The sequence below is a fragment of the Nomia melanderi genome, chromosome 5 (genome assembly GCF_051020985.1).
Source record: "Nomia melanderi isolate GNS246 chromosome 5, iyNomMela1, whole genome shotgun sequence".
NCBI lineage: Eukaryota > Metazoa > Arthropoda > Insecta > Hymenoptera > Halictidae > Nomia > Nomia melanderi.
The window spans coordinates 12,889,679-12,912,425 of record NC_135003.1 but is presented as its reverse complement, the minus strand read 5'-3'; the positions used below and the strand labels follow the sequence as shown (position 1 = coordinate 12,912,425).

Here is a 22,747-nt window from a genome sequence, read left to right as displayed (position 1 = left end):
TAGTGTAACAAATAAATATTTTATTTAGACAGAAGTATCGATACTTAGTATGTAAATTGTTACTCGAGCTAATAGATAAATCAGATTAAATGTAAACGAATCATTAAATATTATGCTTCGTAATTAAATGTACGATCAGTAGAGTTCTTAATATATTCGAGACGTAAGTAACGTTTTCCAGATGCATTAAATCAATTTGCTATCATTAATTCGATATCACTGTGATTCTATTCCACGCAACTTCATTACACTATAGAATCGATAAAATCGCGCACAAATGAAACGAGAATTGCACACGCTCGTTTCGCGAGGGGCGTCAATGAAGACCTCCATTTTTACATAACTCTTTTATTTTCTTGCATTATATTAACATAACAATTTTCATGTTTGGTATATGCGATGATAAAACCTTACTTGCGCGGAAGTAACATAGTGAACGGTACGGAGAAAATCGATGATCTACAACAGTTCATGGGGTACATACGAAACATGTACATACGTGTGTTAATGCTCGCCCGAATAAAAACCGGTGCGCGTAGACGTTAATAGTGCAGGAATTGCGACAAAATGAGGTACATCGAAGGAACGTGAATGTTACACAGACGTGTTGCATCTGGTGCGAAACAATTAACACTTAGCTCGTAGGTTCTTCCTCGTCGTGTTAATCCCGAATACCGGAGATCGTCCGCGAGATACCGACGAATGGTAAACGACGGCAAACAATTTACCCATCGAACGGCTCTCCGGCGACGCGTCCATTGAAAGTTTCCGATTCCCCGGGTGGTTCCTCGCGCCAGCCGACCGTTGTACAATTAACACGAGTTACAAGCACCCGTTCGCGACTCTAACTGGCACTAACGTTAAACAATCTAATTTCATTGCGGAATATAAAATACAATTTAACGCTCTTATCCTGTCACGCGATTCGAAAGAATACGAAGAAGAAGAAGAAGAAGTAGAAGAAGAAGAAGAAGGAGAAAAAAGAAAAGGGAAAAAATAAGAAGAAAAAAAAGAAACTTGTAACATCAACCTCTACGTTACGCTGAATAAAATTATGCGTCCTTGTCCTTCGGGACCAAGAACATCTCCACGAGTTTGATCAGGTTCTCGATCCCCTCCAAATAATTTACATCCAACGTGTTCCGGTCCTCGGTGGGGAAGACGTGCGTGAAGTCGATCATGTTCACTCTGACCCAGTTCAGCTTCTCGTCGGATGAGCTGCTCAGCTCGCTCAACAGGGCGTCGTAGTCCTCCTTCATCTGGGCAACGTCGTCGTCGAAATTGTTCCCGTAGGAGTGGGTGCGACACAGCCGGTCCGCCCTGAAGTCCGAGCTGCAGGACTCGCTCCTGTTCATCGCTACTCCCTTGCCGGTCAATTCGCACTCGCTGCTTAGGCTGATGCTGCGCTTTATGTAGTGCACCCTCTCCGCGGCGTGGCCACCGTCGGCCGTCCCGACGGAGCTCGCCGTCGCCGAGTTGCAGGTGCCATCTTCGCTGGCCTCTTTGAACACATTCGTCGCGGCGGCCGGCGCGTGATTGCTCGCGCCGGCGAACGAATTGGCTACGTGACCGGCGGCCCTGTCTTTGTCCGCGTTGTTCAGGTGCAGGTAGTGCCGCAGCCTTTTCGCGTCGTAGGCCACCAACAGCGAGCTGGAATAAAAGCGGAACAGCCGCTGGGTACGAAAGAACAGCATGATCTTCCACAGGAAAGAGAGTAGCTGCACGATCAACTGACGGCAGGGCGGCCTGTCTGGACTTATGTTCAGGAACATTTTCAGCGCTGCGCAGGAAAAAAGGGATCGCTCGATGTAGTCGGTCATGTCAATACCCCGAGCGCGCCGGGATGCGCGAGCTTCGTGGGATCGGGCGAATTGTAATCTGCACGGTGGTTCGCTGGTTTCATGTTTGTTTCATGCTTCGTTCGCTGTCGAGTCGATTAGAAGTCAACGCGGTTTGGTCCGGGGAAGACGAATTGAGAAAATTAACCCTCTGCGGACGAATGTCGACGTTTCGACGAGATGAAATTTTCATATTTGGAAGTATAAGTCGTAGATAAATGATTTAATTACTCGAATAGCAAGAGATCAGCACGTAGTTTTCTATTTCTCTATTGTTCAAGTAATTGATGTATAATTTAGCTTCATCTGTTGATGGTTTTGTGTATTTCCGAGAATCTTCGTCCGCGAAGGGTTAATGGGTTTTAATTATTATTTTCATTACATTTTTGCGCATTAGGTAGCATTGTTTACAATATAGAAATGTTTTCAAATAATAATCGTTTAATTGAGGAAATTGCAGCAATTGAATTTGGCCAGTGTCACCAGTGACCCCCATGGTATTCAACGTGTTAATACATAATCATTGTACGACATATTCTGAAGCTATAAAAAGAAAGGACCTATAAGAAACTACAAAGAACATAATTTATTCCATTCAAATTTAGAAAATCAGGAAGTCTTAAAAAGTGGACTTAACCGCATTGGCTTCTGACTCAATTGATAACGTTGATTGCGAGATATGAATTTTCCAGGTTTGCTTCGTGTTCTCACTATTGGAGGATTTTTGGCAACTTCAAGGATGATAATATCTGGGAGCATTGGAGTTGTTTCTTGATTTTTGTATAAATTTATTCGTTAATATAAGCAAGCGATGATTTAGAGTACGTATAACGTTGAAGGAAATTGCAGGAAATATTTGAGGAACTAAAATAGATGATTGCTATGAAAATTGGGTAATCTGGAATTGGAATTAAAGTAATCATCGTAGTTTCTAATTGATATTGCTGGAAGTTCCGGTGAAATCAATAGTTACATTTCAGTGGTCGATTTGGAATTGTAGTCAGATTACAGTTTGCCCGATTCCGAACAGAGGTTTATTCGACGTGTAAAAATAAGTTAAAGGAAGAGAAAGATGAAACTTGTCTGTGGGAAGCTTCGTTTCCGAGGAAATCGAGTTTAAAATATTGGGCACACGCTCCAGTGAGTGGTAATCAGTTAACGTGTCCGTTCGGGACTTGCTGTTTCTACTGGTTATAGATATACGCGCGTTTGTCCGTTGAATTTTCGAATTTGAATTCCTCGAGGACAAAGACTCGAAAAAAATGTTGTTATCTTTCTTATCTTATTTCTTTAACATAGAATAGCCTCTTGTTCTTGTTGTAAAACTCATCCTGGCGCACTCTGCATAGAAAGTTCTCAAAGTACTTAAAACTCCTAGAAGTTTTTACATTATCTAAAGTACCGCTAATAATTATTCGACCGTTGATAGTTTTATGCTTCTTCATTCGAGTTAAATGCCACTGTATCGCGGTTACTGTCAACATAAACGACTATGTATTCAAATAATTGATATATTGGTAGTCACTGACGCAACGCTGTCATCTTAAATTCTGCGGCTGATTGCCGTTGACGTAGCTCTGTGTCGCTTTATAGTTATCACGAGTTACCCGCAATTTAGAAACAATCGATGTGGTCACATGCATCTCATCAAATATTTAGTGTCGAGTTTATGCACATGAAATTCGATGAGAAAATCATTTTTTAAATGTGTATCGCTACGGTATAGAATGGTTTACAATTTTTGGTATGAATATTCGATTTTATTGTAAATATTTCTATCAACATTCTATCTTCTAAACGTCTCATGCCGTTCGAATAATTATGAGCAGCACTACACTTATGTAACTATCGGCATCTTAGGCATCTATTTATATTATGACTATTATGCGGATGATCATGCAAATAGATTTTCAGAGATTAGTTTATGGCAGCTGGAATTAAACAGAAACTTGTTTCTCTCGTCGAGGACTATATTAAATTCGGAATTAAATAAAAGTTCCTTGTAATTTTATAATTATTGTTCTTGTGATTCGATGTTTATTGAAAGTAGATATGCAAAGTATGCAGTGTAATTACAACTAGAGAGATGTAAATAGTAAGTGATGAATATAGATTAGTCCGTTTTTAACTAAAACTCATCGCTCCCAAGAAAATTTTTTAGTAAGTCTGATTATAACTAGCAATTTCTACTTATATTCGTGAATACGATCGAACGTGGCATTTACGATTACAAAATAATAATCATAAAAATCGTAAGATTAACGAGAAACAAATTTCTCTACACAAAATACCAGCTTAAAATAATTAGGGGGTTGTTATTCAGTTAAGTGAGTTGATTCAATTGGAAAATTCCGAAAATATGAAATTTCTTCAATGAAGCTAAGATCAAGTACGCGTCAGTCCAAAACATTTTGAACTTTACATAAATCCTTTCTCACGTTTCGATTTCCAAAAGAAACTTCACTATAATTAAAAAAAACTCCATACACAAACGTTTCCTAAAAAATTATAAAAATACAAACGTTTCCTCAAAAATCATAGAAATATAAACATTTGTTAAATCAACAGGTTCGCTACCAGCGTGTTATTTTCCAAGTTTCTGATAGCGTATCTTAACAAATTTAGAAACGAACTTCCTATCAGACTAAAACAACACATCCGATTGCTGGAAGTCCTTGGTCTGGACATATTTACATTTTTTCAGTTTGCGAGGAACAATTGATATTGTTACTTCGGCAGTGCAAGTGTTGAATGAAAGTGAACAAGAACCTGTAGCTGTGCGAGTACACAAGTATACGCGAACGTCGCGTTATTCCCCGAATGCAATTTCCGAATCCAATCTTCTTTTATTAAAATATATCGCGAATGTGCAACGCGCGGGCTTCGGACCAAATTTCCTATCCACAGTCCAGCGACACATATATACGTCAATTTGAAAAATTGTTTATTTTATATATCAGTCTGAGATATAAAGAGAGTTTCTCATAAGGAGAGGATGCAGACATAAAAATCTGTTTTTGAATGAAACCTTGTGCACGTTGTAGTATTTGCATATCTAAAAATGGAAAACCCTCATGGCTTTTTCGATAATGGTCCTCCTTTCGAAAGAAGTGAGTTTTAAGTTTGTATATTACTGTAATAAGACGATAAATAAAATTACAGTAATAAAATACGAGTTATTTAGAGATTATCATTCAGAGGAAAACAAAGAATAGGAGAAACAACAGAATTACAAGTCATATTCAGTATAAAAATTTGAAACTCAGCTTTTTCGAAAATGGAGGATCATTGTCGAAAAAGCCATGAGTTTTTCATTTCTAAATATATAATTGTCGGGCCTGGTAGCGAACGCGTTGACATTTAACGGAAGCAAATTAATTTCAGAAATTTTATTCGATATTTGTCTGAAAATTAACGTTAGAGAAACTTCTGAGCATTGTACAAGTATTAAAATTACAATTATACAGCGTCAATTGTGTCTGATGTATTCACTTCTCAATCAGAGTGATGTTAACCATGTTACTTGATCCTAACTTGAGTGTACTCTTAGGTTTCCCGTTAATAATGGCGAAATCTAGTCCGTCAAACTTTAGTTCGACAAGTACGGTTCAAACATTCCCACAACTCCTAAAGCGTTTGTGCTAACAAGGAAACCACTTCAGCTGAGGATCATCGATTTCGACGTGCTTTTATATAATAATCGCAAACAAGTAAACAATAGCGATTGACAATTTAAACACGTGTCATTATTTTCCTGGAAACTTTAACATCTATGTTATTGCTAAAACAGTTTCATCAATCTTGAACTATTTAACTAATTTTTAAAAATAAAACAATCAGATAAGTCTACTAGTTTTTTGGTAAAAATGTTATATGTAACACAGCACAAGAACGTTGTTTTTCATATCATAAATTTTCATCACCGAATATGAATTCCCTTTTTTATACTTCTATTAATATGAACTGTAACTATTTTGAGCAGTACTAACATTTGGAAACAGCACATTGAACATAAATGAAAAGATTGTTATCTTGAAAATAACATGTTTATCATTACTATGGATTAACCTTTTCTATTAAAAAGTGTTAATTAGATAATTATTCATTTCACTTATATATTAATTTTCTAAGTTCTAAATAACTATTTTGACCAGCATTTGGTAACAGCACACTGAATATAAATTAGAATATAAATGAAAAGATTATTATCTTGAAAATTACATGTTTATCAGTACTTAATACGGATTAATCTTTTGTATGAAAAGAAATGTTAATGAAATAATTATTCACTTCATCTATATATTAATTAATTTCTAAGTAATGAAGCAGTTGAAACTAATAATATACCTTCCACAACACCCTTGGCGTCAAGGGTTTTGCCATAATGTTTGCCGAACTTCTTAATCAATCCAGATGGTAGGCAATAAACTTGAAATCCAGTTATACAAAATCCGTAAGTGCGTTTGGATTCGGCGTACTTTAATTCTTCGGTGGCCCTTTTTTGCGGCGTGGCCAAAGGATCCCAGGTTCGTTTACCTATCTTTATATCCATCACGCACGGTTCCGCCATACCGTCAATAATATCTTTCAGCGTAAGGAATGTTACTCCTTAAATATCATAGAAATAAAGAAATGTTAAAAATCGTTCGGGAAATGAATTTTGAAAAATGAACAAAAAAAATCAATTGTAACTCGAGCACTATCTAGCCCGCAAATAGTTGCCTCTACTAGTTCGTAATCCATGCAGTCTTAACCCCTCAGGTCCGTGCAGTGCAGTCAATTAAAAATATTGACGATCGATAATAAATTTTCATTTTTTGATAAATAAAAACTTATTAGCTGATGGTATGCGATCGCAAATTACCTGACTCGTACGTATCGACCTTTCGAAGGTTCGCATTAAAATTATTTCTAACAATCGGAAATAAATTCACGCAAGTGAACAGTACACCATTCGAATAAGGAATAAGGTTGTAAATTGCGTCGGGTCTAAATAGGTGAAACATATTAGAATATATTAACAGAATTTAACAGGTACGAAAGTATATTGAAAAATATTACACATGCATTTTTTTATTATTTCCAATGTACAGTTCAAGAGGATGAGACACACACCCCTTTCGACGTTTGTAACAGTTGTACGTGATCCCAAAGAATTTTATACAAAATATCGAGTTTTATTGTCTTTATTGTTGCTTATAATAATTCAATGAAGCTATTGCATTACCTATAATAATGCAATATGTTTGCATTGGGTGGTGCCACGAAGCAAAGTACTAATACCATTCTAGCTTAAAATGTGTTAATACTTATATTAATATCCACTTAAGCGTATGTAATTAAAAATTTCTCATTACACTTTGAACGTTCGTCTCTCATTATGATGGATAGATGTATGCAGAGTCTTTGGAGCAATGAAACATGTACACTTATCACAAGATTCTCGGCGTTTTCTTTTCTTACGTCTCGGAGGAAGACGAAAGGATATCAGACAACGAAACTTCCCGAATTTCGTACGAATTGAAATGTAAAATCGAATAAAACTTTCCAAAGAAACACCTTTCGATTCAGTCAAACATATTGAAATTGATCGTTCGATTGTTTCAACCTCTTTATCCAATCATTAAACGAACAAAAAAAAATGCATGCATTAATTCGAGGTGATTCCGTCTAATTTGTACGTAAATTTATTAAATTCTTACGCTGTTATTTATTCCCATGCAGAATGGTCCACTTAAGAATCTTACGCGAGACGTTCGAACCGATTTCCTTCACAAACCAAATTCCCAACCGAGGTACATCAATTTTTATTTCAATCATCGACATTGTTACATCTACTATTTGTTATGGAATCGTTACTAACAATTATCATCGGTGACAAATCGTTTTCCATCTCGTTTAAAACAAGATATCTCGTAACGTAGTCGACTGATCGTGAATCAGACTGCATGTGAACTGAATATAATATACTTTTCTCAGAACAGACGTAGAAAATAATACAAGAAGTGATATCTAGATGAAATCAACATGGAAAATTTGATATCTTACGTTTGCCAAATATTTGTAACTCTGTCGTGCCGTAATATTTTGGCACATAATTCTTCAACTGCAACATAACAGGATCTTCTGATTCCTCTAAGCTCTCATAGAATGCGATCTCCCTTTTACCAAGTAATGGTTTGACAACTGGTTTTAGCACCCGACCATCCGGTCTACGTAACATACCTACAACATTTTAAGCGACAAACTTCTTATAACATCGGTGAAACCGAAACGCAGCGTTGCCTCGGAAATCATGCTACTCGTGACTACGAAAATCGAGTAATGGCTCGTGAAATATATTACTTCCCGAAATTTCTAAGCGCTATAAAACTTGTCCGATGTTAAAATTATTATCGACGTAATATAAAATATTAACCCATAAACAGTCATGTGTATCTATTTAAAAATATCTATTTTATTAAGGGCTACACCGATTTCATCAAATTCATCATTTTTAAATATATAAATATTCGTCTTTTAGATGGGAGTTCGTGTTAATGATCAAGATTGATTAAGTATTAAATAATACGATTAGTTTATTACTGATATTCTTGTGGAAACTACGCGTAGCTCGAATTACAAAGTAACAGGGGAAAGTATAGAAATATTGCGAATAAAATTGAATATTATAAAATACGCATGCGACATTCAAAGAAACGTCAAGGAAAAAATTTAGAATTCAATTGCCTCGGTTAAGAAGCGAATGAAAAAAGTTGCAGGGGACGCGAAGGAAAGAATACTCGTAGGAGATGGGATTCTGCAAAGGTAAATTCAGAGTCGAAGGTCGAGATAGCGCAGAATTAGCTGAAACTAGAAGCAACCAAGTCCAAAATGCAGATTCAATTTAACGGTATAAAGAAGGTCAATGTTAACGTAAGATATAAATATGCAGTCTGCAGTGGTATCTAAGAATACTTAAGGAAGGATGGTGTGAAAGACAGTCAGAGCTTAATAACTAGATTACGGATCTTTAAGCAAAATTATATTAAAGCGATGTGCAAGGAGGGTTTTATGGAAATGCAAAGAAACGAGCAATTTTTCAAACATTTAAAAGCTTCAAATTTTTAACGAAAGCGGGTATATATGTAACAGTGTAAATATAGGCGAGGAATATTCTCAAGAGCGCGAATCAAATTGTTATATTCATTCGATAAACCACTTTCGTTACATCTGTCTGGTCATTTTATAACGAGTGCAGTACTTCTCAGATTTTTCTAGCTCAACAGTGCAAAAAAGGTTGTACGGGTACTTTAAACTCTGTTTAATAAAAAGAAAAAAACAATACTTGTAGATACAGAAAGACGTAAGAGATATAATATCAAAATTCCAAATTGATTAGATAAATAATTTCCCAGCAGTCGTAGGACAAAGTTTGTAAAATTGAAGTAGAGCGTTCAAAATTGTGATAGTTATTTATCCGAGAAACGTCAGGGTGAGCTGATAGAAACGCGTCAACGCGTTTCATCGAAAGTCGTTATCGATATCATTGTTTTTACTTTTCGTTCGACACTTTGAGAATGCAATCTGAAGCGGTTGAAATTTAAGATTTTTCATGTTTTTTCGTTTTCACTCTGAAGAATCGAAGTTGATAAATTCAATCGAATAAATTTATCGTCTCGTTTCGGATTCCACTGTTTGTTTAACGTTCTTGCTACATTTTTCGTTTACATTTATTTTGTAATCCTTACATGACACGGTTTTATATTTACTTTGCAAGAACTACGACAAACAAATATGGAAGAAGCGCGACGTGAGAAATTGGTCGTGTTGCATGCGTGTTACAGGTACAATGAGAGAATTTCGTTACGGCATGATTAGTAATAATTAATAATAACAGCACTTCAACTTGCATTTGACGCACTGACGTTGACTGTATTCAGCTACACGGTTTATTCAAACTCGCTGATTGCTCATCAATTCTCGTGCAACACGTGCACTAGCGCCATTTAACGTTCGGAAAGATTAATGTTTAGAATGCACGAATTGAGTAACAACCTCTCAAATTATTTAAAGTACACGTACACGCGGCACAATGTTCAGGTTACTTGGATTGTGATCCAATTAATCATTTACTGGACTTATTTTAGTGAAAATTGTTTTGCCAGAATGAAGTTCAAATACTTGACCTATAGATTTTCCATAGATTGACCTTTCTCAATGGTAATTAATCAGTGGAGCTATTGAATATATTAAAATTTATCTTAATAAAAGCAAATCGATTTCGAGTTACAAAATTATTCCTTGGACTAACAAATTTTTACTAATAAAGACAAAAACGAATGCAGCATTTTGCAAGTAAAATGCAAGATATATTTGTAATAATGATACATATTATTGGAAATACCACTCGGGGTTTCTAAATGACCAATAATTTAATGTCGATTTTAACAGAGAAATGTCGCTAAATACGGAGAAAAATAAAAGCGAATTCTTTCGTGCATTCTTTACTTAAGACGTTCACACGTTGTTCGGCAATCCCTTTTAAGTGCCGGACCACAGGCGCAGTTGTTTGATAAATCGCGTAACGAGCTATAGCCAGAACATACTGGCTGCGTTATGTACATAGTGTACACTTCCGGAGTATAAATAGTTCAAACACGTTCAATTTTCTTATTTGAAGATCACCATGTCTTACATCATCGAACCGTTTAACAACAAAAAAAAAGGTTACATGGGAAAATGTAGATTAAACGCAGGATTACTTTTATTACCTAAAACGACTAAATCTCGATAAGAGAATTAAAAATAAATTTTTATGGGCTGACTTAAACGATACAATTCACTTGCCAATAGTTCCCATTGATAAGTGACGCTTTGTATACTGTTAGTGTATTTCGAAGAGCGTATATGGATTACTGAACAGCGATACATGGCTAGTCTTAAGAATGTTCTTAGCCGACTGAAGTAGCGTTCGAGGATTAAAAAATTAATCCTGGGACTTTCTCTATCTAAGATAAAATACATCCATTTATACTACATTTACAAGAAAAATAACAAAATTCTATTTTCGTTTCGATAACGCACAAGAACTTGGCTTTGGTTTCATGCAATTCCATCGAGTTTATTTTTCTGCGCTTAACAATTAACGAAGTGACAAAGGGAAACTCATCGTACGAAACGATAAGACCGCGTTTCGCATTGGTAAAAAGCACGTACACTCCTATTCGACAAAAGGGAAAATGGTTGTCATGCAAACATATTATTTTATTTACAAAAACTCGCGAAACAATAGAAGCTAAGCAGCGAATTAATTACGACCACGCTTATAAATAAACATGACAGTATGCAATGAGACAAGCGTCGTCAAATGTACAAGCAGAAAATGTGTTATCCATTAACGATCAAACCACACCTTCGACTTAAAAAATGAAGCGATATTTCTGCGAAGCAATATTATCTAGAATTTTCGTTGGTCATCGATTGTTCGACTGAGACTCCCATGCGCATAGAAAATTTACACGACGAAATTATCGGATCCAGACACGAACAATCGACAACATAAGCCGTTAAACCCGAGACTGGTAACTTCTAGAAACTTCCGGTCCCTATCAACTGTATACCGAAGGCGAATAGACACCGGACGCGAGCCGCGTGTTACGTGTCAGTATTATTTTCTGATCGGAGACGTTTCGCCGAACCGGACCTCTGATTAACTTCTTCTTTTAGGCCAAGACTACACTGGCCTACTGAAGTAAGAACAGTTTATTTCAATTCAGCCGATTACATGATCGCGGAACACGCTGTGACTATCCTTTCTTCTATTCTTAACATGAAGCAAAGGATCCATTCTTGAATTAACTCCAGAATGAAACTATAGGATGACTCGAAATGACTCATTCCTCGTTTCTTCTATTACAATTACTAAAAAGGTACAGACACCTCATTGAAAAATGATTAACCCTTTGCACTCGGAATTTTCTCCTTAGAAATGATCAACATTTTTTGACGAGGCGAAGACGATATTCCTTGAAACTAACTCGAACGCGAAGTACATTGAACAAAGCTATTTTATTCCAATATTTCACGTATCATGGTATTGTACAAAGTTCAACATTAAATATCAAATTTTATAGTTTTTACGTCAAATCAAATGGCGACTGAGAGTCGCCTACTCTCAGTAAGCGGGTCAAATTGACCCATTCCTGAATTCTCCTTCCCCAATCATTAAAAAGATAACAGATGCTTCTTTGCAAAATTACTAAATCGATGCAGTAATACACGAATTGAATCATAAGTCAATTGAAATATCAATAGCTGCATTTTTGAAGTTCCTATAGACAAATTTGAAAATGTCAATTCGACTGCTCGGTAGTTCTAGTGTTAAAGTGTCTATACCTTCGCAGTAATTCTAAAAGAAGAAATCAGAAATTAGTCATTTTAATCTACTGGGTAATTGTAGTATTAAAATCCTGGTAGCATGTCCATCCAATGAAGGCTCTACTTGACAAGGAAAACGCGTCGCGCGTGGAACGGCCGTGTAGTCCTGGCCTTAGACCCGTAAGCGTTCGGATTTTCGATCGGTTGTGTGCTTACCAATAGTGCGTCGTTTGTCGTTGGACGGATGTCCGGCCACTTGGGTCTCGAGCAGACTGATGGCATCGTGAAACCCGCAATCGGACGAGATCTCGCCGAATTCCGTGCCTGGCACCTTGTCCAGATGGCATAGGGTTTTGTCGGTCTGCTGGTCTAAAGTCGTCATCGTTATTTCGCTCTCTGTGTGTGTATGTATGTGTGGCGCGCAGTAATTAACTTCTGCAATTAAAGAGTTGCACCGTTCGCAAAGATCTTATCTTCGTTGCGAACCCCGCCTCCACCGTCGACGGTTACACATGGAAGCTTATTCTAATTGTCTCCGGCCGGTTTTTATTTCCGTCTACAAATACAAATATATCAATTGATAAAGAAATTTGAATGGACGACAGGCGTGCTGGATTATGATTAAAGACATAATACGGTTGCAATTATATCGTAACCGAACGTTGCGATTATCATTGACGAGCGTATAATGACGTGACATCGGCCACGGGGCGTCCTGATTATGCGTATCTCCAAAAGACCCTCCTCCTTTCCGCGTATCGTAAATCCGCGCGATACTCGGCGAGACACGTTAGTGTTGGTAAAACAGAAATGGCAACGCGAAAGGGAACATGGATAATAATTCTTAATGTTCGCTCGACTACGATTAAGGGAATGACGTTTAACTGCGTTGGAAATGGTGTGTCGTTGAACGACTGCATCGAAATAATAAAATAGTTGAAAATTTGTCGAATAAATAAATATTGATCGTCCGGTTCGTTTACACGGTGGGAATGGATAAATTGTGTGCTCAAACGAAATACTTCCGAGGACACAAGCATACTAATCGCTATGAATTTTCAAATATTTTTGGTTGAACTTCAGTGTTACCTTCAGTAGAAAATATGCGAATGCATTTTTCATAAGAGCTATGTTTTCACCGTGTTTCGTAATTAATTATGGACGAACGTTGAAAGGTTCACCATTTGCCGTTTCGTTAACGCTATTCGTAAAGAGAATGTTACCTTCGATTAATCCTTTCCGCTCGTACATCCGCATTCTTTAATTTTGCATCGATTCTATGTCACAGGTAAATTCACATCACACTGAATTATAATATCGGTGCAGTCTCTCGTTGCTCATACAGGCGAACAAACGTCGAGGTAAATTAAAATGAACATTTCCCGCGGATATTTTCAAACGTCCCCGTTACAATGCTCGCTTATAGCGGTAGAGGGCACAATGTGTTTGTGGAAAATTGAATGTTCTAAATTCGCGCTTTTACCAACAAATCGTGTTGTTCGTCGGTCTTTTGAAAATATAATATTAGCAAGGACAATACTAAATGAGAGCGAAATTAAACAATTCTCTACCTGATTAGCTACGGCTACAAGGTGCTAACATACGTGTTCGTTAATTAGCATGAAGAAACTTCGTAACATTTTAGGAAACGAGCTTTCCGAGCAATCGAAAGAATCATAAAATGCGACTCATACGAGGCATACGTACATTTATTGGATATAACAGGAGAATAATTTATTAGCCACTCTTCTTTTACAAATGTTACATCTATGACATTTTACATGCCTATCTATTATTATAACCTATACGATAACCAGTCCCTTCACAACAACACAGTGCAACGTGCTCCCGATCGTAACACTTTCACGTATACAATCCCGTTCGAAGCCGTCCGTATATTAGGCGGAACAAAGATTATGTTCACGACTTTAAACTTCACATAATTCTGAATGATCACACGTCCTTCCACTAGACGTCTTCCTACTTTTCTATAGCTGTCTCTTTCGTCACACTCCAAAGATTCTTCTAGATTCCACCAGGGGGCCAATGTTGTTTTTATGAAATGAAAATCGTTCCCGCCACGTTCTTACAATCAATCCGAAAGTCACGTATTCAGATTGGAAACCATAATTGCGAACCCTGGTTTGTTTTGACAGGTGTTGTGATTCCGATTCTTTTTTCACTTTGTTCTTTCGTTTGATTATATCATAACCTAGTTTCCCAATTTAATAACAATACTTTGTTAACCGTACAGTGGATAGAATTGTTACACATTTTTTAAACGCACTTGTGGTATTGTCAGCATGTTGAAATCGGAAATGAGAAGAAACATTTCCGTTTGATACTTTCTTTAAATATTTATGCATCTTTGTTTGACAACAAACTTACATCCATTATTACAGGTATGTATATAACATATAAATGACAATATAGATAGGACTATCATAGATTTATGTTTCATTTAAAATTTTGTTTACTTTTTTTAATCTCATTTTAAGTTAAAGTAAATGTTAATAGGTAAAAGGGAATCAGTATATACAAAAGAAATATCAATTATTATTAAAAAAATAATTTATTTTATTTTCCATATATATCTTATCTAGGATAAGGTCATATAATATGTGTATAATTAATACTTATCATCTTATCAACCATATTTTAACATTACACTTATAGATAAGTTATATGTAAGTTTTTTCTGCTGTTCAATTTGCATAAAAGTGCCTTATTAAGCTGTCCATTTTAAACACCTTGTATCAAGATGAGTGCCTAAGCATTTCATACTGCAATATCTAGCACCGCAAGGAATACATGTATAGTTACTAGGAAATCCACAAACTGCACAAAATTGACGTTCAGGAAAACGAGATGGCGGTGCTTGAGCAGAGGCATAGTTAGGAGGATTGGGATTAACATTAAGATCTTCTTCTACTAATTGAGCAAAAGTTTTTCGAAAACGTTGCTTATAATATTCTGCTGATCTAGTTTTCTTCTTTCTGCCACCTCTATTATCTAATGTTTCTTGAAATTTTGGAACTTTCTTACTCATTACTGAAACAAATAAAACAATCCATACTTCATATACAACATTGAAAGAAATAAAATTTTGTGCAGTATTTATAATATACTCGTACCTAAGTCAGCATGAGGATCATCATGAAAATTGTCTTGTTCCAAAGCTTCCAGTGCTTTCTTTTGCCTACGTTTACGAGCAGCTTCATCAAGCACTCTTTTCTGATATGCATCTTTTATTCTACCAGATTCTCGTGCAGCCATAATTAGTTATTTCATATATATCTTTAGATTTAAATCAAATTAGAGAAGAAATATTTGTTGTCTAATATTTATATTCCTTTTTCTGCTAAAGGAAACGATATTTGATCCATAAGATCATCTACTTTCCCTTGCAACGTATCTAAAATATCAGTAGAAATAAACAAATGCCTCTCATCTAAATCTTGAATTATAAATTTCCGACCTAATGCAAAAGTTTCATCCAAGTGTAAAAGAAATTCCTTCATAGCTGCATCGCTGTAAATATAATAAATAAGTATTCATTTAGTGTCTTTTTATTGTATTTTATTTTATTTTTATTATCACAGACAAAATGTCAAAACGAAAAGGAGTATCTTTAGATGAGAAACGTGCAAGAATGCTTCAAATATTTTACGAAAAGAAAGAATTTTTTACTTTAAAAGAATTGGAAAAAATTGCACCAAAAGAGAAGGGCATTGTAGTGCAATCTGTGAAAGATATTCTTCAAGCATTAGTTGATGACGGATTAGTGAGGTCAGAGAAAATTGGTACTTCTGTATATTTTTGGACATTTCCAGGGTAAGGATAAGACTTACATTTTTTATCACAAATATAATTAAGATATTTTACAAGAGAAGTGATAAAGATTATATTATTCAGACAAAATATAACTGCTATAGAACAAAGAATATCCGAAGCTTCCAAAAAAATAGTGGAAGCAGAATTTAAGCTTCAAAAATTAAAAGAGCTTTGTAGCAAAGAACAGGTAATAAAAATAATATAATAGAAAAAGTATTTAAGCAAATTCTAATTATATATAATACTAATGCTTCATAAATATATATTGAAAGTTTATTCTAGAACATAAAGGTCAAATAAAACATAACAAAATATAAAAATAAACTTGATATAATTCATTATATATTTATACTTATATATGTATATTTTATATCATTAAAATAAAATGTATAGATAGGAAAAGAAAATACAGAGGAAAGACAAATTCTGCTACATGAATTAGAAGAGCTCAAGGAACAGGAGAATCAATTGAAGATACAAGTTGCTAAATTCAGTGACTCTGATCCAGAAGTTACAGCTAAACTCAGTAAAAAAGCACAGGTATGAAATTATTAAAAAATATGTTTACACAAATAAAAGTGCATATATTTTATTTTATAGGAATATAAAGATGCTGCCAATGTATGGACAGACAATATTTTTGCTCTTCAAAGTTGGTGCAAAAATAAGTTTGACATTCCAGAAAAAAGTCTTAATAAACAATTCAATATTCCTGATGATTTAGATTATAAAGAATGAAAAAGTAATTTAATTCATGTTTAATATACATACCATTCAACCAAAATTCCTTTTGTGACATTTACCATGACTTTTTCTCTTCTGTGTTTTCAAAAAAGAAAAAGCGAGAAGTTTCCTTGTGTATTTGATATTCTTTCAATGCAAACATTGCATTGCCATAGACTTTATTCATCGAACATAACTAGACAAGACAATCAATGTGGTTTAGTGCATTGTAAACTCAATTTAGTAGACATTACTTATCGATAGAGGCACTAGTGACATCATCGACAAGGTATAGGATAGCTGGCCACGTGATTAAGTAATTAATAGACAACAATCAACATTTTTACCATGAGATCTGATACGTATACTACATGCATGCATGTGTATTTTTAACTCGCAAAGAGAACTCTTTATTTTTATCAATTTTGCCAACTTTAATCGTCGATTCGAATGGAATTCTCAAACTCGCCACTTTTAATCGTAGAGAACATATCAGAACATCTGCTTTTTTTTACACAATCGGTATTTCAGTCTACCGGACACGAAGTACCATAAGATGTCCAGTCTATCTTGTTTCTCGTCGATGGTGACATAGTTGTTTCATGGAACAGTTTAGAATAGACTACGATACCTACTAGCAATAGCTATTGTGTTACTAGATTTCTCAGTACCATAGGCAAAGTACAAGATAGATTTAACATATAATGTACAGCTTTACCGATCTAAAATTAGAGAATTCTAAAACCTTATTACTATTTTAAAATTACATACTACGTTCTCAATAATAAAGTATAGATCTGTTGGAAATAAACACATATTTCAATTTAAATATTGGTATTAGCGTTTTAATAACATAGCTGTGAAAATGTCTCCAATAAATTATCATCACCTATTCACAATTTTCAATTTATCATTTTTCCAAAAATCGGGGAACCGTTAAAATCCCTAGCTTTTAAAACCTGGGTATTATAAAACCCATAAGATGTGAAACCCTATCTAATATCTGTAACAATATTTTTATTTGCAAACTGCTGTAATTTTGCATATAGAAAATAGTATTTAATGTTTTCCATTTAATCTGTTGAGATAAATTATTTATATAAGTGTTTTTAACAACAGTATGTAATGAATTATACAGAAAGATGTGTCCTAATAATTACGTATGGATTTTGCAAAAATGATTTTACCAATCAGAAGTAGCAATTTCCTGTTACACTTGAACGTCATCTAGCGATGCGTTTCATACTACTTTGCGAATTGCGTCAGCCATTGAAATACCCTGAAATGTGTCTCAGAGGAAGTCAGTGGTTATACATCGATCGAAGCATCTATTCACTATTGACCTGCAGACGCCTTCGATAGTACTGTGCACGCGCGAGTTCTGCTGAATTAAAGTAAGTTCGATTTTCTCATTCATTAAAATGTTTATCAATAAATTCGATCCTTAAATACATTAAACTAAAATTTTCATTCACTAAAATTTAATCGAATGTGTGTAAATATTTGAATCGAGTAGTTACACGTTTTAACGTGCATGGCATTTACAACACGTGTAAATGACTCATAATCTTCTAAATGAGCAATTAACAAAATTATAAAATTTCGCATATTTCTATTAAACATGTAAATTACTTTTTTCTTGTGTGGAATATTACGCATTACGTAATACTATCCTTGAGCTAATGCTCTATTATTACTTTTTCGTTAATAAGAACATTCAAACTTTTTTTTGATGAAATTAGATCCTCAATTTATTTCAATTTTAAATCATTTATACATGACTGAAAATTATTCGATCAATTTTGTCAGAAAATATGTGAAATGCTTGTATACAGTGACTATTTTTATCTTACAGAAATATGTCATTTAACGTTATATATTTTTATGAAAATTTATTGCAAGATGTTATATAACATTGTGAATTTATTATCGTAATTAACGTAGCATATTCAGTAGCAGGAATATAATTTTGATAGTATTAATATTGTTATTCCTCGTTACATGATATCGTGTCTATTGTTCATATCGGAAAAAGCGGTAAAAACTATTCTTAATTGGATTAGATTAAAATTTATAAATATACCATTGTAACCATTAGATATATGATTATACTTGACCTTCATACAAACGGTTATGTCAGTGTCATCCCAACGGTATTGAAAGTACAATTTTGTACTTGGCACGGAGTACTAAATATCTTGCTAAACATACAGTTATTTAAATCACTAATCGAATAGCGATCGACAGTTATCTTGCCGCCGTTATCACCTTCTTTCGACACACACATTCAACACGTGAATATCGAGGTGTGTCGAGAATTTTCCAGATTGATATAACATTTTATTTAATTTATTAAATATTACAATTAATTGCTTAATAAATGTGATATGCGAGCGTATATGTGAATAAGATTTACTTATTACGAAACATCGGATTTTTTTTCACGTGCTTTACGCTTATGTAACAAAAGAAGTGTTGAATAGAATGAATTTGAATCCGTATAAAGTTTAAAATAAGAATTCTTAAAAACAACGTACCAATAGTTGTAAGTGTAAAATTATTGTATATGTATAAATTTTTCGTTATTTTGTTTAGAAACAGCTACCATGCCTGTTCCCGCTGGTGACGTAGAAAAAGGCAAAAAGGTAAAAATAACAAATTTAGAAATTAAGAAGTGACATCGTTTCTAATTTTATTTGAATTTCTTTAAAACTTTTATTTAAATAACGTGTTGCTAAATTCCCGCGCGCCATTCCGATCTGATGACGTTAGTACGTGAACATGTCGTACGTATAGTAAACGTCACGTTTTATCATTTTTTTGATAACGTCAGTCCGTAAATTATTTTGTTTTTTTTTTTAACAATAATTATGATACGATTATTTACTTCCTCATTTCATAAAAATGACGTAATCCATTTGATTAAGCTTCTTTCTGCATTACATTTTTTTAGCTTTTTGTACAAAGATGTGCTCAGTGCCATACCATTGAAGCTGGTGGTAAACACAAGGTAGGCCCCAATCTCCATGGAATTATTGGAAGGAAAACTGGACAAGCAGCTGGTTACAGTTACACAGATGCCAACAAAGCGAAAGGTTTTATTTTATTATTATTATATGTGATACTGTTATGATTATGATTTTGATATCATATTAAACTATATTTTTACTATTTTAGGTATTACTTGGAATAAGGACACACTGTTTGAATATCTAGAAAATCCAAAGAAGTACATTCCTGGTACAAAAATGGTCTTCGCTGGTTTGAAGAAACCACAAGAACGCGCTGATCTAATTGCGTACATAGAACAAGCTTCAAAGTAAGCTTGAAATATTTTGAAAATGACAAAGCACGCTAAAAGTGTTTAGCAGGTGTTATAGAGGACATTAGTACTATTATCATCTCGAACCTCATAGACATCTTGCTGCACTTCACTCAACTCATTCATCAACACTCCTCAATCTGGTACTCAAGCGTTTGCAAAGTCTGAATAGTGAAAAATTGTTATTATTGATTATAAGTAGACCCATCGTGTTGTAATTACATACATTGACAAGAGTCAGGCTAGAACTGACTAGAATTAGCAGTACTTCTTCATCATTAAAGATATTCTGGTGCTCTCTTGCGGTGGCTGAGCCATACGTATATTGTGCACTATTATTTATTTGTGACTGTACATTGTTCGAGTCGTTTGACAGATTGTTAATCTGTAATGCAACAGTATAAAATACAGATTCGACAATAAATGTATGTTTTCATTTTTTTCTCTATTAACCAAAACCACATTTTTCTAAAATCAAGGGAGCAGCAAAGTACAAAACCTAATAATTAAAAATAAATATTATACTTTAATTTTATTAATTTATAATAATTAAGTATTTGTATAATTTAATTGCTACTCACTATGTGTCAAAGATATTGCGTGTTATGTACAGTTTATATATAAAGAAAAGAAGGAAAATGATAAACTTTGATCAATTACTAAATGAAATTATAATGAAATGATCAGCAAACCTTTTAATTAATTTATTTACAGACAAAGTTCTGTTTTTACAGATTTATATTCATTTATACAAGTAATGAAGAATAGATCTGATAAACGTGAGGAAGGATGCGGTCAAAAAGTGGCAGGAAGTATTGCGTTACTCGTATATTTTGTCCGAAGTTCTACCAAATACTGGGTCATTTAGATTCTGTAATCCGTGAAATCACGTTCGTTTCCTAATCAAAAGTTTTCGTTCAGTTCCGAATTAAAATGCGACGTAATTCCGATATTCCCGAAGGACAAGAGACATCGGGAAGCAATAGTGCAGTGAGAAAAAAAGAAAATTGTTTAAGACTTCGATTATCTCGAGTTCTCAGTTCCGGAAGTCTAAGGAGTCCAAAAAGTCCGTTAAGCGTGTCAAGTTCTCAAAGTTCGACTCCAAGTCACAATAGTCCGTCTCAAAAATCTAGATACTCGTGGCAATCTAGTCGTAACATGGAACACTTAATACCATCTTCATCAGAAAGCGGTTCATCAATTTCGTCCCCAATGTCACCGACAAATACTGATTTCATAAATTCCCCGAGGAAATCAGGCTCCTTCCGAACTTCACCCGTATCGAAATGGTACATTGACGACAGGTAAGTCTCTTTTACAATTAACGCCTTAACATATAACGCTAACTGCATACAGTAAATAATAAGATAAATATTTCCATGCTATTTCTTATGAAACAATAATCGTTTCTATCTACCAACAACTTTCTCTAAATTTCCAACGCGATCATTCGCGAGAGGATTCATAAATCGATCGCTCTATGATCGCACACTAGCGAGACGCTTGACACGAGACATACAAAATTCGGGGAATACATTTTTCAAACAGTAACGTCCCCCGTCCTGTGATCGAGGCAACCGACATTGCCTTGACCGCGATCGCGTTTCGAAATGTTCTTTAAAGTAAAGTCACGTGCTAGAGGAAGAGATTTTACGAGACGAAATGTTAATTCACATGGGAACGGACATGTTTGAAATCGTGGCGGCCGAATATAAATCGGCTAGCCTTCGGGGTAGGTAATCGGTCAAAATAATCTATATGAACATCAGGCGCAAATAAAAACGGAAAAAAATAGATAGGTACTTTGAAGATACATTGAAGCGGACGCACATCGTCGGTGAAGTGCCGATGGGTCGATGCAGCGCCGGCGCTGCGGTACATAACCAAGAAGACGAGTATCCCCACCACCGTTCCATCGTCGAAACGATCGCGCGATATACATCCACTTCTCCATCCAGCGTTTTAGGTGAGAGGGAGATAGGACGTGGCTACCTCTATCTCCCTTTCTATTTCTATCTTACTTCTCGCCTCTGTCCTTTGTCGCACGAATGCATTTCGTCGTGCTCCGCAGAACACTACACGAAGCGCCTCGAACCAGTATAGAACGGTTTGCAGCAAAGTACAGCCGTTTCCTGTTCACCTCTTCGTGAGGAATTAGGAATTGAATAGAATCTGTACAGGTACGTGTGCGAATTCATTTGAGAATTACGTGTCGAAACCGCGCGTTCATCCTTCGTTTTATTCGAAATAGATTTTCTAGTTTTAGTTGTTTTAACGCTAAACCTGGTATATCAGTAAAACAAACGATAGCGATGATCGATGACAGTGACAGCTAAACTGCCGCGCTTCCGCATATGACACGCGATTGTTATTCGATGAGAATTGATAGATGAAACGATCTGTGCGCGCTTAGAGCGATGCTTCCCCGAAAATCGAGACATCCGAGAGTTTGGACTCTTCCAGATCGCTAAGTATTAGAGGAAAAATCGTAACGCGCGGCGTTCATAGTTAGCTCCTCATGTATTCTGTGATTTTAAAAAATCAATTCTTCCAACGTCCCGTCGTCGCATGACTCTCGTTTGAAAAATATCCCCCGACGGTTTACGCGTTCGCGTAACGGTCCCCTCGAAATACCGTGACGAAAATCCATTGTGATTTGTAATTCGTCTGC

General features: G+C 35.2%; 6 protein-coding genes across 10 annotated transcripts in view; 3 read left to right on the top strand and 3 right to left on the bottom strand.

Moving 5' to 3' along the window:
• Ipk2 (Inositol phosphate kinase 2) lies at window positions 1–14,055 on the bottom strand. 4 transcript variants are annotated; one of them, XM_031971721.2, is made up of 5 exons: window positions 13,905–14,055; window positions 12,414–12,753; window positions 7,887–8,063; window positions 6,186–6,446; window positions 1–1,780 (listed from the first exon to the last, which is right to left on the bottom strand). In XM_031971721.2, exons 2-5 carry the CDS (start codon window positions 12,577–12,579, stop codon window positions 1,053–1,055), a joined length of 1,332 nt encoding a protein of 443 aa, XP_031827581.1. In that variant the 5' UTR covers window positions 12,580–12,753; window positions 13,905–14,055; the 3' UTR covers window positions 1–1,052. The 4 variants fall into 4 exon arrangements, with proteins under 4 accessions (XP_031827581.1, XP_031827600.1, XP_031827592.1 ...); XM_031971740.2 differs by having other exon boundaries at window positions 13,769–13,914; XM_031971732.2 differs by lacking the exon at window positions 13,905–14,055 and adding an exon at window positions 13,421–13,569.
• Window positions 14,056–14,250: 195 nt separating this feature from the next.
• Window positions 14,251–16,879, top strand: LOC116424826 (meiotic nuclear division protein 1 homolog). The gene is made up of 5 exons (XM_031971761.2): window positions 14,251–14,353; window positions 15,800–16,031; window positions 16,113–16,218; window positions 16,425–16,571; window positions 16,632–16,879. The coding sequence occupies exons 1-5, from the start codon at window positions 14,260–14,262 to the stop codon at window positions 16,767–16,769; spliced, it is 717 nt and encodes a 238-aa protein (XP_031827621.1). The 5' UTR covers window positions 14,251–14,259; the 3' UTR covers window positions 16,770–16,879.
• LOC116424830 (zinc finger HIT domain-containing protein 1) lies at window positions 14,751–15,473 on the bottom strand. Its single transcript, XM_031971776.2, has 2 exons — window positions 15,332–15,473; window positions 14,751–15,248 (listed from the first exon to the last, which is right to left on the bottom strand). Exons 1-2 carry the CDS (start codon window positions 15,471–15,473, stop codon window positions 14,926–14,928), a joined length of 465 nt encoding a protein of 154 aa, XP_031827636.1. The 3' UTR covers window positions 14,751–14,925.
• Window positions 15,396–16,993, bottom strand: Tfb5 (transcription factor B5). Its single transcript, XM_031971787.2, has 2 exons — window positions 16,803–16,993; window positions 15,396–15,728 (listed from the first exon to the last, which is right to left on the bottom strand). Exons 1-2 carry the CDS (start codon window positions 16,835–16,837, stop codon window positions 15,542–15,544), a joined length of 222 nt encoding a protein of 73 aa, XP_031827647.1. The 5' UTR covers window positions 16,838–16,993; the 3' UTR covers window positions 15,396–15,541.
• Window positions 16,994–18,001: 1,008 nt separating this feature from the next.
• CytC (mitochondrial cytochrome C) lies at window positions 18,002–20,504 on the top strand. Of its 2 annotated transcripts, none has more exons than XM_031971799.2 (4): window positions 18,002–18,148; window positions 19,350–19,399; window positions 19,708–19,849; window positions 19,932–20,504. In XM_031971799.2, the coding sequence occupies exons 2-4, from the start codon at window positions 19,361–19,363 to the stop codon at window positions 20,075–20,077; spliced, it is 327 nt and encodes a 108-aa protein (XP_031827659.1). In that variant the 5' UTR covers window positions 18,002–18,148; window positions 19,350–19,360; the 3' UTR covers window positions 20,078–20,504. The 2 variants fall into 2 exon arrangements, with proteins under 2 accessions (XP_031827659.1, XP_031827667.1); XM_031971807.2 differs by lacking the exon at window positions 18,002–18,148 and adding an exon at window positions 18,909–19,060.
• Window positions 20,505–20,928: 424 nt separating this feature from the next.
• LOC116425156 (Rap GTPase activating protein 1) overlaps window positions 20,929–22,747 on the top strand; it is a 256,513-nt gene continuing 254,694 nt past the window's right edge. Inside the window, exon 1 of the mRNA XM_031972475.2 lies at window positions 20,929–21,380. Coding sequence (XP_031828335.1) covers window positions 21,010–21,380 — 371 coding nt within the window. The 5' untranslated portion in view covers window positions 20,929–21,009. The remainder of the gene's footprint in view (window positions 21,381–22,747) is intronic.

Excerpts from the sequence above, each read along its gene's own strand:
- Ipk2 (XM_031971721.2), bottom strand. The coding sequence starts at position 12,579 with ATGACGACTTTAGACCAGCAGACCGACAAAACCCTATGCCATCTGGAC. Across the intron at positions 6,447-7,886 it reads GTTACAAATATTTGGCAAAC|GAGTAACATTCCTTACGCTG; the intron begins GTAAGATATCAA and ends ATGATATTTAAG. Across the intron at positions 1,781-6,185 it reads CGCCAAGGGTGTTGTGGAAG|CGCTGAAAATGTTCCTGAAC; the intron begins GTATATTATTAG and ends TTTCCTGCGCAG.
- LOC116424830 (XM_031971776.2), bottom strand. The coding sequence starts at position 15,473 with ATGGCTGCACGAGAATCTGGTAGAATAAAAGATGCATATCAGAAAAGA. Across the intron at positions 15,249-15,331 it reads TGATCCTCATGCTGACTTAG|TAATGAGTAAGAAAGTTCCA; the intron begins GTACGAGTATAT and ends TATTTGTTTCAG.
- Tfb5 (XM_031971787.2), bottom strand. The coding sequence starts at position 16,837 with ATGGTAAATGTCACAAAAGGAATTTTGGTTGAATG. Across the intron at positions 15,729-16,802 it reads AAAGGAATTTTGGTTGAATG|CGATGCAGCTATGAAGGAAT; the intron begins GTATGTATATTA and ends TTATATTTACAG.
- LOC116424826 (XM_031971761.2), top strand. The coding sequence starts at position 14,260 with ATGAAAATCGTTCCCGCCACGTTCTTACAATCAATCCGAAAGTCACGT. Across the intron at positions 14,354-15,799 it reads ACCCTGGTTTGTTTTGACAG|ACAAAATGTCAAAACGAAAA; the intron begins GTGTTGTGATTC and ends TTATTATCACAG. Across the intron at positions 16,032-16,112 it reads TATTTTTGGACATTTCCAGG|ACAAAATATAACTGCTATAG; the intron begins GTAAGGATAAGA and ends TATATTATTCAG.
- CytC (XM_031971799.2), top strand. The coding sequence starts at position 19,361 with ATGCCTGTTCCCGCTGGTGACGTAGAAAAAGGCAAAAAG. Across the intron at positions 19,400-19,707 it reads ACGTAGAAAAAGGCAAAAAG|CTTTTTGTACAAAGATGTGC; the intron begins GTAAAAATAACA and ends ACATTTTTTTAG. Across the intron at positions 19,850-19,931 it reads AGATGCCAACAAAGCGAAAG|GTATTACTTGGAATAAGGAC; the intron begins GTTTTATTTTAT and ends TTACTATTTTAG.